This window comes from Zootoca vivipara, chromosome 1, assembly GCF_963506605.1.
Source record: "Zootoca vivipara chromosome 1, rZooViv1.1, whole genome shotgun sequence".
NCBI lineage: Eukaryota > Metazoa > Chordata > Lepidosauria > Squamata > Lacertidae > Zootoca > Zootoca vivipara.
Genome location: NC_083276.1, coordinates 51,410,716 through 51,425,783, shown reverse-complemented (window position 1 = coordinate 51,425,783; position 15,068 = coordinate 51,410,716). Strand labels below are relative to the sequence as shown.

Sequence of the window (15,068 nt, the reverse complement as noted above, 5' to 3'; positions counted from 1 at the left end):
AAATTCATCCTCATTAAAATTGAATTAGCTTTAGTTTCATAGATCAGAGACAAAATTAATAGTTCGAGAGGTTAAAGGCACATAGCTCACAGCAGGACAGAAAGAGGTAAATTCATCATAAGTTATTTCATTGTGCCAGGATGAGGAATCTGTAATATGTATGTTTTTCCAAGACTGCAGTGCAATGCTTATCTTTCCAGTACCACCTGTACTGAAAACACAGCTTTAAATCAGCTCAGATAGACCACACATTCCTTTAACAAAACTGCTATCATATTTAGACTGTCATTTTTCTCTTCTCTAGGGGATGGACTAAGCTGATGCCCCATCACAAGTCCATTCCATCTTTATTTGTGTGAGTTTTTCAAAAGAATGCACACAAAAATCTACATTTGAAATGTATGCATTTCTTATGTAAAACACACACTTTTTACTTGTATGTATTTTCAATGCATGTTCCTCATAAAATATGTATTATGTATGCATATTGTCCATTAAACCCATATTTTTGTGCATACCTTCTGCTTACCAAAACTGAATTGCAAAATCCAACTGCAAGCAAGTTCAGGAGTGCAGATTTACCCACAGTTCTCTGTGATGCAAAACAAAATACAAAAAGACAACTACACATTCCTAAACAAAGGGATTGGTGGGTTTTGCTTTTACATTTGTGTGGGGGGGTCCTCAGTTGGGGGTGGGAGACTTGGAGCAATGACCAAAGCTTCCTAGGAACACCCACTTCCTTAGGAACTCTCCTGTAAGTGTTGACTTGCAAAATAGGCAGACATGAGATACTTCTCCTTTTTTAGCTTTCACCTGTTTTCTTGTTGCAGTTGTGAACACAGGAAACCCACATTTACACCTTACATAGCCTAAGTTAGCTGGGGTGTCCTGTGTGACTTCTGTTGCTTTTGTCCATTGTTCTATTTGGCCATTTCAATTTCCTGCAACATTTTTACTTTGCTTTTGTATTTTGCTTTGCATTTATTTGGCTGTTTTCTGGCACAAATCTGCAGAACTCATTTCTCTCTCTGTGTGTGTGGTGTTTTTTTTAAAGAAGAGCTAAAGATAGAGACATTTAGCAAATAAACCTGTGTGAATGGCAGAAAAACAAAGTATTCACTAATAGGGTGAGAATGAGAATGACACAAAGGAGCCTGTGGACAGAAACTTTGGCATAGTGTAACTCAATGCTCTATAAACACAGGGCTTGCTTTTAATTCCCCCTGTGTTTAAGGAAGTACCGGTAGGTGGTTTGATTTTAAAAAAAACATTGCAAGCCCCAAGAGCCCATTGTGTTCTGCAGTAAGCTGCAGTGTAAGCTTCCAAGAGGCATTTTGGTTCACTGCTGTGGGAGCTTGAATAATGGTGTGTCTGAAACATATACCTTTCACTTGAGGTACAAGAAAACGTAAGATTTCCCCTGCCCATGTAGAAACATACATATACCTGCATATATAATTTTATTTGGATGCCACCTTTCCACAGTTCAAACCATGCTCAAGGTTGCTTACCACATGAAAAAAATACATAACTACAACATAACAAAAGTAGTCATAATAAACATTTTTTTAAAAAATGCACAACTCAACCAAACCATTTCCACATAAATCACAAGGGCTAAAATAAAGATACAAAAATGAACAGCGATAACCCCCCAACCACAACACCCTCTTCCAAACAAGACCCTAGCCTAAGAGTCTGTACAGCAACCTCAGCTTTTGTAGTTGGAGTCAGTCAGGACCCCGTCAGGGCAGATGGGAAAAGGCCTGTGTGAGTATTAAACTTTCCATTCTAGTCACTCTTCATTTTTCTCTGCCCTTTCTGATATCAACTGTATGATTCGCAGTGTTACCAATGAGCTCATTCTTCTGTTACTTTATTCTGCCCATATCACCTCTCCCTGCCTCCCTCTTAGATTCTTTCCTTCCAAGATACTGTACAAGTTTTGGCCCATCTCTCTCAAGGACTTTGCAAATTCTGCAGCTCCCTGTTGCTAATTTATTGCTTTCTTAACACCCTTTGTGATGGCTAAATAATTGTTACTAACAATAATGACACATACTGTAGTAACATTATTACTAAGCTTTCTACCATCAGTTTGGTGCTTTTTTAATATATGCAGATTTAGGAAGTTGTTGTTGCAGGTTTATGTGACTGATTAAACACATAAATTTGGAAAGGCTCAGTTGTAAAGCAACTACAGAAAGTCCCAGTTTCAATCCTTGGAATCTCTAGGTAGAAGTAGACATTCCTGCTTGAAACCCTGAAAAGTTGCTGGTCTGACTCAGTGTAAGGCAGCTTCCTATGTTTCTATGGACTGTGGAAGTGAATTGCACACATTACTTACGTTGTACAGTGGTCACAATGAAATCCAGGCTGAAATCCAGTAGCTTGATCTTGTGCAAAAAAAATCAAAAAAAATTCCTTCAGTAGCACCTTAAAGACCAACTAAGTTTTTATTTTGGTATGAGCTTTCGTGTGCATGCACACTTCTTCAGATACACGAAAGCTCATACCAAAATAAAAACTTAGTTGGTCTTTAAGGTGCTACTGAAGGAATTTTTTTTTATTTTACTTCGATCCAGACCAACACGGCTACCTACCTGTAACCAAAAAAAATCAAGATTGTGGTGGTGTATCTCCAACAGGGCTCAGATCTGTATCTTTATTTCATTTTGCAGTTGGAACCCACTTCCAGTATTCAATACTTCTAATTGTTTGTCAGAACAGCCCTGAGAACCTTGGACGTACTCCCCACCCACAAATATTCCCAGTTCTTTGTTCCATCTGGCAAGTTGTCTCTTGATGTCCATAATCTCTCCTGTCCTCCAGCTGTGCATTGCTCTGAGGCTTCTCTTGACCCTCCAGAGCAGGCATCCCCAAACTTCGGCCCTCCAGATGTTTTGGACTACAATTCCCATCTTCCCCGACCACTGGTCCTGTTAGCTAGGGATCATGGGAGTTGTAGGCCAAAACATCTGGAGGGCCGCAGTTTGGGGATGCCTGCTCCAGAGCATATTTGGGGAGGACATGGAAAGAAAGGCGCTCATTGCACTAGTGCGAATCATTGAGCTGGCTTCTGCTAGCACAACAATTTAGTTGAACAAGAACCCTAGGGGCTTTTTTACTCCAAAGTGGAGTTCACATTCTATTGCTTATATCCTCTTGTGTTTGGGTGCCAATGCTATCAGGGACATGTGTTATTACCTCTGTTTCCATGGGTTTATTTCCTTAAACAATACAGTGGTACCTCAGGTTATAGAGACTCCGGTTACAAACTCAGCTAACCAGGAAGTGGTTGCTCCAGGTTAGGAACTTTGCCCCAGGATAAGAATGGAAATCGTGCACCAGCAGCACAGCGGCAGCAGGAGGCTGAGGCCCCATTAACGAAAGTGTGCCTCAGGCATAGCTGCCAAGTTATCCCTTTTTTAAAGGGATTTTCCCTTATGCTGAATAGGCTTCCTCGCGAGAAAAGGGAAAACTTGGCAGCTATGGCCTCAGGTTAAGAACTGTTTCAGGTTAAGAACAGACCTCTGGAACGAATTAAGTTCTTAACCCGAGGTACCACTGTATGTACTTTGCTTTGTGACTTAGAGAAAAATGTATTTCCTTTCCTTTCAAGATCTTCAAGATCTTTACCTGTAGTAATATATTGCAGTATTTCAGTTGGTTGCTCCCGTTAATGAATCTGTTGAAAGCAGAACAATCTTCTTCTTCTTCTTCTTCTTCTTCTTCTTCTTCTTCTTCTTCTTCTTCTTCTTCTTCTTCTTCTTCTTTAAAGCGTTTTAATGGTTTGACAGGACTAATTGTAGTTTGTGTTTTATACAGAAGAAATTAATGAGGGAGCAAGTATAGAGTAACCTTGCAGCAGACTTAACAAGGATTTAACATCAGTTTAATTTTTCCCAAAGAGACTATGTTTTCACCATTATTATTATTTTTAAAAAAGACCTCAAAATAAGTAAAGAAATGAGGTTTAGAAAGTCAATGCTGAAAAAGTCATAGCTGTCCAAAGGTTAGAAGGAAATAATGTCTCTCTTCTCAGCTGGTATTCCCTGCAATTGAACAGAAGGGAAAGAACTGCACTTTGTAAGGAGTTTTAGATACCCTATTTCAAGTAGAACAGGCAGGGAGAAAGCGTAATTTTGTCTTGGTGGCAACAGCTATTGATCTATAAATAGCGACCACTTCCTGGGGATCTGTTGGGGTCTGGTCAATACAGCTCTTGTTTTCTGAATTTGTTGACTTCTTTCAGGACAGCGCAAATAGAAGACCTCACACATAGTAGAGGGAAACCACACACTTGCACAAGCTGTTACGCTACACATTTAGGTATCACCAGTCCAGGTGTGCATGTTTTTTCTTTCTGTGTGCCTATGAACAATGGGGATATGCTTTCCTGTGATTGTACAGTGTTTTTGAGCATGTTGCAGCATTAAGGGAGGGAAACCAAAAGAATAGACTATGGGTGTGGCTGTGCAAACTACCCTAAGTTTTCAACATATGCCTGTACTTGGCTGGGTGGGTGTGACACTTTATGACTGCAAGGAGCCTCACTGAGCATTCTGAGAAGCATATTCTAGAATTGTTGTATTTTTCTTTTTTTTAAAAAAAAAATATTTTATTAATTTTCCAATTAAAACCAATTATATCACATTCATTATTTCAAATTATACACATATATATATCAATCAAACCGAATGTTATGCCAAATCGTCTAAAGAGTTTTTTATTTGGGTTCCCATGCTTCAAGAAATTGGGGATTCCTCGCAACCGTCCACTGCCATCTTTTTTCTAAAGTTCAAATCGTCCTCCAAGTTCATAATAATCCAGATCTTCCCCTTACAGTCACATAGATGTTTTCCACTTTCAACCGATTGTTTCCCAGCTGCTGAGATAAATATCAAACGAGGTTTCACAAATGTTCTTTCTCCTGTGTGGGTTAATCAGTCCAGCCTCCCCATAAATCTTCTTAGTCTGGAGCTCCCTGTTGCGTCGAAGCAGCGCCATCTTAAAAAGCTCAAATCACTTTCGTTTTCTCTCATAGCCATGAAGATTAACGATCTTTATAAAATTTACAGCTTTTCCAGGCAGAAGACCCAAACATCAAACCATAAACTCTTGGTAAATTAATGGATCTCCTTGCCCTATAGCTGAACTTAGCTTCAGGTCGCTGCTCCAATTCAAAGTGCGTCACAGCTCATAAATCCTCCGAACGCGTCCAGGACTTCTTCCGTCCGACTAGGGGGGGGGGCTTTTCTCATCGGCAACTCCACATCTTTAAAAAATATGCTCAGTAACAACAGTTTATAAAGTTCAACTCACACAGTCTTTTGCTTCTCTTTCACTCCAAACAAGCCAGGACATCGCGTCTGGGAAGGTACGAAGTAACTCATATGAAGAAAAATAAAACTCCATTCCCTTATCGCTCCGTCCCCATCAATCCTTCTTCCAGATGATATACAGCCTTTAACTCCTCTCCCTCAGCAGCATAGATTTCTCAGCAGTAAACAGCGCTTCTTCCCCTCCTTCTGAAGTATGTCCATAGATTTAAGCCTAATTATCTTCTTTAACCATGGAAATCCCCGCCATGCAGATTAGCGTCCGGGAGTCCTGGCCCTCGTAAGTGCTTTTCAGCCCAAGCTCCCCCCCACTCCATAAACAGTCGGAGTGGGTCTGGGGGCATCGCGGGCCAGCGGCCCCTCTCCGTAACCCCCGGAGAGGGTAGGGGGTTGCCATTTACTCCCCTAGCAACCGCCAAATTCCTTACGAAGGTCAGAGGGATGGAAAACAGGTCCGCCATTCCTGCCGGCGGAAACCGGAACCTCGAATTGTTGTATTTTTCAATGGCTATTGGGGCACACTTGCTGGTCTTTCTGATATTAGCACTGTGGCCAAAGCATCTTCTGCCACTTTGCAAGGGACTATGGAACGCACCACTTAGATCACATAGTCTCCACTGACTCCCCTAAATGTATTGCTGCCCCAAGTAGCCTCTTGTGTTCCCATTGTAGTTGAGCCAGCCCAATCTGCCATATTAGCAGGGATGCTAGCAGGACAAGTAGGACCAGGGCCGTCTTAAGCATATCTGGTGCCCTGGTGCCATGGTGCGAACTTTGTCTCCGCCGCCCCCCCCCCCATTTCCGAGCGCGGCTGTCTGTGGGCGTGGCGCGCAGCCCGGCGCCCCCCTCGCAGCCTAGCGGCCTGGCGCACTGCGCCACCCAGCCTTGCCTTAGGGCCAGCCCTGAGTAGGACATGTGCTGCCCATGCTATTCTTAAAGGTATAGTCTATTATATATCTCTTCTGTACATTTAGGATAAAATTGCCAGGGTAGTTTATAATAAAAACAGTATCATAAAAATACATAACATATAATTCAGAAGCAATAAAAGAATCAAATAAGTGCATATCCTTAGAGGGTGAAGCACAGAGATATAAATAGGTCTTTATAGGTAAAGGACCCCTGACCGTTAGGCCCAGCCACAAACAACTCTGGGGTTGCAGTGCTCATCTCGCTTTACTGGCCGAGGGAGCTGACATTTGTCCACAGACAGTTTTTCCGGGTCTTGTGGCCAGCATGACTAAGCCACTTCTGGCGAAACCAGAGCAGCGCACAGAAACGCCGTTTACCTTCCTGCTGGAGTGGTACCTATTTATCTACTTGCAACTGCGTGCTTTTGAACTGCTAGGTTGGCAGGAGCTGGGACCGAACAACGGGCGCTCACCCCATCGCAGGGATTCAAACCACCAACCTTCCGATCGGCAAGCCCTAGGCGCAGTGGTTTAGACCACAGCACCACCCAAAATATCGGTCTTTTCTTTGCTATAAATAGGGTACCATATGCACAGGCTGCATTCAGGTAGGGGGAACCTGGAGAAGAGACTCTGCAGAAGGTTGCATATGATCATAGGAAGCTATCTCATACAGAGTAAGACTCTTGGTCCATGTATCTCAGTATCGTCTACAGTTTAGAATCTATACTGACTGGCAGCAGCTTTCTGGGATTTCAGACAGGGGAGTCTTTTTGGAAATGCTGGGGATTGAACCAGAAACCTATCACATGCAAAGCTGTGGCCTTTCCCCATCAGATGTTGTGGACTACAACTACCATCAGCTCCAGCCAGCATGGCCAGTGGTTGGGGTTGATAGGAGTAGTAGTTCACAACATCTGGAGGGAACCACATGAGCTATCCCTGACCTAGTGACAATACCTTGGTGCACAATGCTTCCTTAAAAACCAGCATAAACCTGTGAGGTGCGAAGGTTTGTTTGGCAGGCAGGGGTGGCCGATTGGCCCAGAATTACCACCTGAACACAGCTGTGTGCCATGTGCACCATCCCTTTGGTTCAGTGTCAATTGTGTGGTGTTGCTACATCAACTAACTGGGTGGATAAATATTCCATAAGATAAATATTTGGAGTGTAATAATGTTTTGGCCTACTGTTACTGAGGCCAAAATATGGTGATGGAGGTAGAAAGTTGAAGGTAATTAGTTGTGCTGAAGTAACAGATCAGAGTGAAAGGATATTGAATATCCTGGCAAGTGTAGAAATTATTTCTTTGAGTGCTGCACCGTTCAGTGTAGATGCAGCCGCACTTCCTTATTAGCTTATTGGCTTGTGAGGTGGTATTATGGTTAATGCTCTGCATAGCCCATCTCCCTCTTGAGACAGATGTAATTGATAGACGCTTCACTGTCTGCCTTATGGTGCACACAACTTTTCCTTGTACAACATCTTGTGTCCAAAGCTCTCGCAACACTATATGGGGTTAAATTATATAGTTAGAGGTAAATAATTAATAGCAGAGGGAAAGGAAGAAATTAAGTACCAACAACAAGGCTTAAGAGAGATGTTATCTGCTGAGATTTGAAATAGGGCAGATTGCAGTGAAGCAGACAGGCAAGGATTCGGTTTCAAATGGCTGAAGCTGTGAGAGGAGAAGATCCTTCCCTTGAATAAAGCTCGGAGGGCTGGAGAAGAGAACTGAGAGGGGAGCAACGAGGGAGAGTCAGCAACAGTTGAGAAGAGTTCACAGTTTAGAGCAGGCATCCCCAAACTGCGGCCCTCCAGATGTTTTGGCCTACAACTCCCATGATCCCTAGCTAACAGGACCAGTGGTCAGGGATGATGGGAATTGTAGTCCAAAACATCTGGAGGGCCGAAGTTTGGGGATGCCTGGTTTAGAGGTTTAAAACAATGTTAAAAACAAACTGGTTTTCAAAGTGAAAGAGCAAAAACCACCTTGAGTCTTATTAAAAATGAAATGAATGTTGAGGCTGAAGACTTGTGATTGTTGATTCACCACCAACACCAACACCACAGAAAGTGATGTTTTCTCCTCTAAATAGATCACGGGCAAGTCCCATAGTAAGAGACATGTGAAAGGTTGTTCTCTTACAAGTGACAGCACTACAACAATTGCTGCTAGGTGCTATTTGCCACTTGTGAGGCTCATCTAGTAGCAGCTGGAGGCTGTTTTTCCCTCAATAACTGCCATAGCTTACTAAAATACCTCATTAGGAAGATCAGCATATTAAGGTGGTGGATGTGCTCTCAATTGGAAGAAGATAAACAAGCTTTGTAGTAGCTGTGGAAGGATCCATTCTTCCTACTCTGCTTAGATCAGTCTGGATCCTTTTGAGAGAAATGACCTTCCCCACATCATGTGCCAAGTGTTGCCTTTCAGAAAGCTCACAGTAATACCGGTAGCTATATGCCAGGGTGATGCTTCTCCCAATTCATTTCAGCTTTCATATCAGTAGCAATACCTGCTGAATAACTTTTCTGCTGTTTAACAATTGTTGTTGTTGTTGTTTAGTCGTTTAGTCGTGTCCGACTCTTCGTGACCCCATGGACCATAGCACGCCAGGCACTCCTGTCTTGCACTGCCTCCCGCAGTTTGGTCAAACTCATGTTCGTAGCTGCGAGAACACTGTCCAACCATCTTGTCCTCTGTCGTCCCCTTCTCCTAGTGCCCTCAATCTTTCCCAACATCAGGGTCTTTTCCAAGTATTCTTCTCTTCTCATGAGGTGGCCAAAGTATTGGAGCCTCAGCTTCACGATCTGTCCTTCCAGGGTGCACTCAGGGCTGATTTCCTTAAGAATGGATAGGTTTGATCTTCTTGCAGTCCATGGGACTCTCAAGAGTCTCCTCCAGCACCATAATTCAAAAGCATCAATTCTTCGGCGATCAGCCTTCTTTATGGTCCAGCTCTCACTTCCATACATCACTACTGGGAAAACCATAGCTTTAACTATACGGACCTTTGTCGGCAAGGTGATGTCTCTGCTTTTTAAGATGCTGTCTAGGTTTGTCATTGCTTTTCTCCCAAGAAGCAGGCGTCTTTTAATTTTGTGACTGCTGTCACCATCTGCAGTGATCAAGGAGCCCAAGAAAGTAAAATCTCTCACTGCCTCCATTTCTTCCCCTTCTATTTGCCAGGAGGTGATGGGACCAGTGGCCATGATCTTGGTTTTTTTGATGTTGAGCTTCAGACCATATTTTGCGCTCTCCTCTTTCACCCTCATTAAAAGGTTCTTTAATTCCTCCTCACTTTCTGCCATCAAGGTTGTGTCATCTGCATATCTGAGGTTGTTGATATTTCTTCCAGCAATCTTAATTCCGGTTTGGGATTCATCTAGTCCAGCCTTTCGCATGATGAATTCTGCATATAAGTTAAATAAGCAGGGAGACAATATACAACTTTGTCGTACTCCTTTCCCAATTTTGAACCAATCAGTTGTTCCATATCCAGTTCTAACTGTAGCTTCTTGTCCCACATAGAGATTTCTCAGGAGACAGATGAGGTGATCAGGCACTCCCATTTCTTTAAGAACTTGCCATAGTTTGCTGTGGTCGACACAGTCAAAGGCTTTTGCATAGTCAATGAAGCAGAAGTAGACGTTTTTCTGGAACTCTCTAGCTTTCTCCATAATCCAGCGCATGTTTGCTATTTGGTCTCTGGTTCCTCTGCCCTTTCGAAATCCAGCTTGCACTTCTGGGAGTTCTCGGTCCACATACTGCCTAAGCCTGCCTTGTAGAATTTTAAGCATAACCTTGCTAGCGTGTGAAATGAGCGCAATTGTGCGGTAGTTGGAGCATTCTTTGGCACTGCCCTTCTTTGGAATTGGGATGTAGACTGATCTTCTCCAATCCTCTGGCCATTGCTGAGTTTTCCAAACTTGCTGGCATATTGGGTGTAGCACCTTAACAGCATCATCTTTTAAAATTTTAAACAGTTCAGCTGGAATATCATCACTTCCACTGGCCTTGTTATTAGCAGTGCTTTCTAAGGCCCATTTGACTTCACTCTCCAAGATGTTTAACAATTATACTCCTTTCCCAATTTTGAACCAATCAGTTGTTCCATATCCAGTTCCATATCCTCGTTTAACAATTATACGAGGTCAAGTTCATATTGGGACTGGCAGCAGTTCTTTTTTTCTTGTCATTTCAAAATTTACCTGTTCTTATAGTTGGGAGAGAAGCTGCTTTCTTTATCACCTCCTCTCTTCACCCCCTTCCTTCCTTCTATAATATAGGAGCATCCCAAGCACAAGGGGAGTTTTGGGATGGGGAGGAAATGAGAAGATGGGGAGGGAGATTTTTCTCCCTGCTACAGCAGCAGGCAGTTAAGGAGGTGGGTGGAGGATCCTATTTTCTCCCTGGGCCCCCAAGCAGTTCTTTTTCAGCTCAGTTTGCATACCAATCTCGAGGGAGGTCTGCTTGGAATAAAAGTACACAATCCAAGAGTGCCAAATTTGTATGCTGACATAGGTAATTATGAGACTCACAGCATCACTACAGAATGCTGCATCTATTAATTCAAGTACAGTGGTACCTCTACTTACGAATTTAATGCGTTCCAAATGCACATTCGTAAGTCAGAAAAAATTGTAAGTAGAATCCCATAGGACTGCATTGGGAGAAAAAATTTGTAAGTTGAAGCAACCCTATCTAAAAATTCGTAAGTAGAAAAAATCCTATCTAAACCGCATCCAAGATGGCGGACGGAGCTCCATTCGTAAGTAGAAACATTCGTAAGTAGAGTTACTCGTAAGTAGAGGTACCACTGTATTTTTATGCAGTGAGGACAGGACACAGAGAGACCTTCGCAGCCTAACACAAACCTCTAATAAAGGAGAGAAACAGTGCTTGGTCAGTGCTACTGGTTTTAGACTGCTTTGTTTTATGGATTTCTTTTAACACTGAAAATAAGCCGTGTGACTTTTGTTATTAACTGCCTACCCCCCACCCCCCCACCCCCACCTTTGTCCAGATACTTGGAATAAAGCAAAATGTTATAGTAGTGAAAGGAAGGAGTTTCTTTTCTGGCCAATAAGCACAATCCCAGTGCTGTGCTTTGTTTTAGGTCAAATCTCATAAAAATCACAAACACAAACCTCAAACATTTCCTTTGGGATCACGCCTGTCAAAATAAAGGTTTCACTTTATATTCAAATGACTCTTTTGTTTCAGAACTGGTCAAAGGAAGCCAATTGGGACTATTACCAACTGTAATATTAGTTTCAAAGTCTGCACTTAGGAAACAGACAAGCATCAATAAAAAGTCTGGGCGGCTGTCTCCGCAGGATGGGAGCCTGGGCGGGTAAATTATGCAAAAGAAGGGAAGGGAAACACAATGCTGGAGCACATGGAGTGGCACCTTCTAACCCTGAGGCCCCTGACGGTGCCGCATTATTTCCCCGGGGAGAATCTCCATCCGGCATGACTAATAGGCATTTCCACTCGAAGGGAACCTGGCCTCTTCACATTGGAGTTGCTGGAGGTGTAGCTTCAACAAGCCCTCTGCAAGTTCTGTGAGGTCTGCAGGATTTCCATTAATTTTAGTAATAAAGTTCCAGGGAAAACAATATAAAAAGTAAAATGACCCCCCCCCCCCCAGTGTGTTGGTAGCACATGTTGTATTACTGAGAACTTGTTAAGTCTTAACTGTTAAGTGCTCATTCTGCTTAAATGCTGAAGAAGCGTCAGAATGCTATATGTGTGCATGTGTTTTCACCTACCTGGTTAAAATTTGTTTTGCTATACTTCTGGCATGACTAAGGGCTCATCCACACTGCTGCTTTCCCCCAGGAAAACCTGTGGTTTAGCGCTGAATCAGAACAGACAAGTTTTCTGCAGATTGCCCTTGGTTCCGATTTAGCACCAAAGACTGAGTTTGCCATGGGAAAGTGGCAGGACTAAGGCAAAAATGCTTGGACCCGTGCCTAGAAGCCACAAGACAAGCCGAAAACCCATTGGGTCCTTGCTTGTACAGGACAAACGGATCTGTGAATGAGCGCTAAGAGGGATCTAGAAAGATGGTTCTAGCAGTGACCACGGAGGGTACTCTTATGTTCAAGCAGCTTTCAGCAAATTGCCATCATTTAAATTGAGATTCTTCTCAGTGTATTCCCAGCCTTTATAGGAGGGAAGTGGCCTGAACTGGTATTCAATTTTCTGTTTTTTTTGGGGGGGGGGTTTGCAGTTGTCATTCACCATGACAGTTGAAGATGCAATTAACAAACGGTTATGAGCATTGAACATGTACAGTGTTAAAGTATAATTACTGACTGTAAAACTGGAGAAGCAGTGGAATGAGACAACACTGGGGTTGTTCACACACAGAGCTAAACCATGGTGTAGCACTACATGAATGAGGCTCGGCAAGCCTGAGCTAAGCATAGAGTTCACACCCTTGCCCCTTTTCTCTCCTCCTCCTGAGTGGCTGGAAGGAATGCTTCTGTCTAGTTCAGATGTACTTTTAAAGTTCATTTACAGTTTTGACCAGGCCTCCTGGTTCAAATGCGACACCAAAGCTGAGATTACTTTAAACTGAAACGAAACTTGACAGACATCTCCCTCTTGGCTTTGGAGGAAGAGATGGGAGTGCATGAAAAAAGTACAGTATTTCTCCAGGGTTTCCCAACATTACCTGGGATCTTTGCATGCAGAGCATAAGCTCCACCACTGAACTGAAGTCTTTTCTCTCAAATTATTAGGTGGGAGGAGTGAGTAAACTTCAAGGGAATACAAAGCCCCCTCATGCCATGGCGTTTTCTATCCCAGCTCAGAATAAAGGATATAGATCACCTATCAATTTATTAGCAAGCATCTCTTGTGCTGGCTATGTTTAGCCTGGAGAAGAGAAGGTCAAGGGGTGATATGATAGCCATGTTCAAATACTGTATATAAAAGGATGTCATATAGAAGAGGGTGAAAGGCTGTTTTCTGCTGCTCCAGAGAAGCGGACACGGACTAATGGATTCAAGCTACAAGAAAGAAGATTCCACCTAAACATTAGGAAGAACATAAAAAAATTCCTTCAGTAGCACCTTAAAGACCAACTAAGTTTTTATTTTGGTATGAGCTTTCGTGTGCATGCACACTTAGCTGTTCGACAGTGGAATTTGCTGCCAAGGAGTGTGGTGGAGTCTCCTTCTTTGGAGGTCTTTAAGCGGAGACTTGACAGCCATCTGTCAGGAATGCTTTGATGGTGTTTCTTGCTTGGCAGGGGGTTGGACTGGATGGCCCTTGTGGTCTCTTCCAACTCTATGATTCTATCCGAGACCCATGTGGAATTAGCACCCCATCTCAGTCACAAAAATTAAGACGACCTTGTAAGGTTAATCTATGATGTGCTCAGAGCATTGGCAGCATCTAAGCACTGCTAGCCACTATATTTCTGCACTTTGAATAACAGGCACGAATCATTTCTCGTTTTGCTTCATTCTATATGTTGCAGTTGACCAGAGAGTTTTTTACAAAGGAACTGAAGAAGCACTATCAAGGCAACAATGACTCCGACGTCTTCTCTTCCACCTGGAACTCGGTCATGATCACAGTGAGTAGTAGCTTGCCTAGTGCATCACTGCAGATGGACCCTGAGCCCTAATGAATTATCACTAGTCACCTTTAAGTAGCCTTACAAAGCCTAGACAGATATGTATGGTATGTAATACAATGGCCAAGACGTAAAATGTAATGACTCCCATCCATTTGTTGGGGAGAAAACGGGTGGCAGACAAAATGCCACTCCCAATTTCTTCACAAACAGCTGGTTGGTATTTCTGGTTTCTTTTACACATGTGCAGCTGCATCAGCCTAGTGGATTGTCTGCAATCAAGCCTGATTCCATGCCCTATCTCAGGGGTAAGGAATGTGGCTCTTGAGACACCATTGGGCTTCAACTCCCATAAGACCCAGCCAGCATGGCTAATGGCCAGGGATTATGGGAATTGTAGTCCAGCAACACCTGGAGGGCAACAGGTGGCCCACCCCTGCTATTCCTGGATCCTGGTGAATTTGAAATGCTTTTCTAATAGTCCTCTGCAACTGATGTGACAATAGGTTGTGATGGCTTTCATTTTAGCATTATATTATTAAGAAGACAGGGAGACTAACCATAATGCTTGTCCATTAGTTCTGAAGATCGTCAAATATTAATCTCATCCTCCCATCAGTCAGGCACCAACAGTATTTAATTACTTAAAATAAAAATAAACCGAGGGTCCTTCTGTACATTACATTTGGCTGTGCCAAAGGAGCATCGGCTACAGGAAGATTTGGGCAGATAGGCAGGCAGGAGAGGATGTTTTATTCTACTGGATAAATCACATTGGCCACTATCCATAAAACTAATTACAACAACGAGAAACATTTTCATTCTGTGTTAAGGCAAGGGTTGTAGTTTTCCTTTCTATCTGTCTTAAACTCCCAGGGAAGCTGTTCCACTGTTTTAAAAGCAATATTGAGATGTGTGTATATTCTGTGTCAAGGCAACCTACATTCTGCACCAAGAGAGGCTGAATTATGCAGTAGAAGCCACGTGGATTTTACATCCACATGTTTGCTCATTTTGCAGAATTACTTTTTCTTGCTTAATTATGAGAAAGAGCAAATAACTATCCAGGGCACTAAAGACTGAGCACTGGAAACTCCCCTGAGCCAACTTTGATCTTTGAAGATTGCGCCATATGTTACACCCACAGTTTCAAGCTTGCCTTCGCAATCCTAATGGCTAGTCACAAGCGGTTTTGAAAAGGGTGGGTGGAGAG

General features: G+C 42.9%; 2 protein-coding genes across 4 annotated transcripts in view; one reads left to right on the top strand and one right to left on the bottom strand.

Annotated features, from left to right (window-relative positions):
* The window catches only part of TP53I11 (tumor protein p53 inducible protein 11), a 92,866-nt gene that overhangs the window by 11,536 nt on the left and 66,262 nt on the right, over positions 1–15,068 (bottom strand). The gene's annotated exons all lie outside the window — the stretch shown is intronic.
* Positions 1–15,068, top strand: part of TSPAN18 (tetraspanin 18) — a 157,455-nt gene that overhangs the window by 134,483 nt on the left and 7,904 nt on the right. For all 3 annotated transcript variants that reach the window (XM_035115894.2, XM_035115880.2, XM_035115886.2), the window contains one exon: positions 13,757–13,855. In XM_035115894.2, the coding sequence (XP_034971785.1) occupies positions 13,757–13,855 (99 nt within the window). The remainder of the gene's footprint in view (positions 1–13,756; positions 13,856–15,068) is intronic.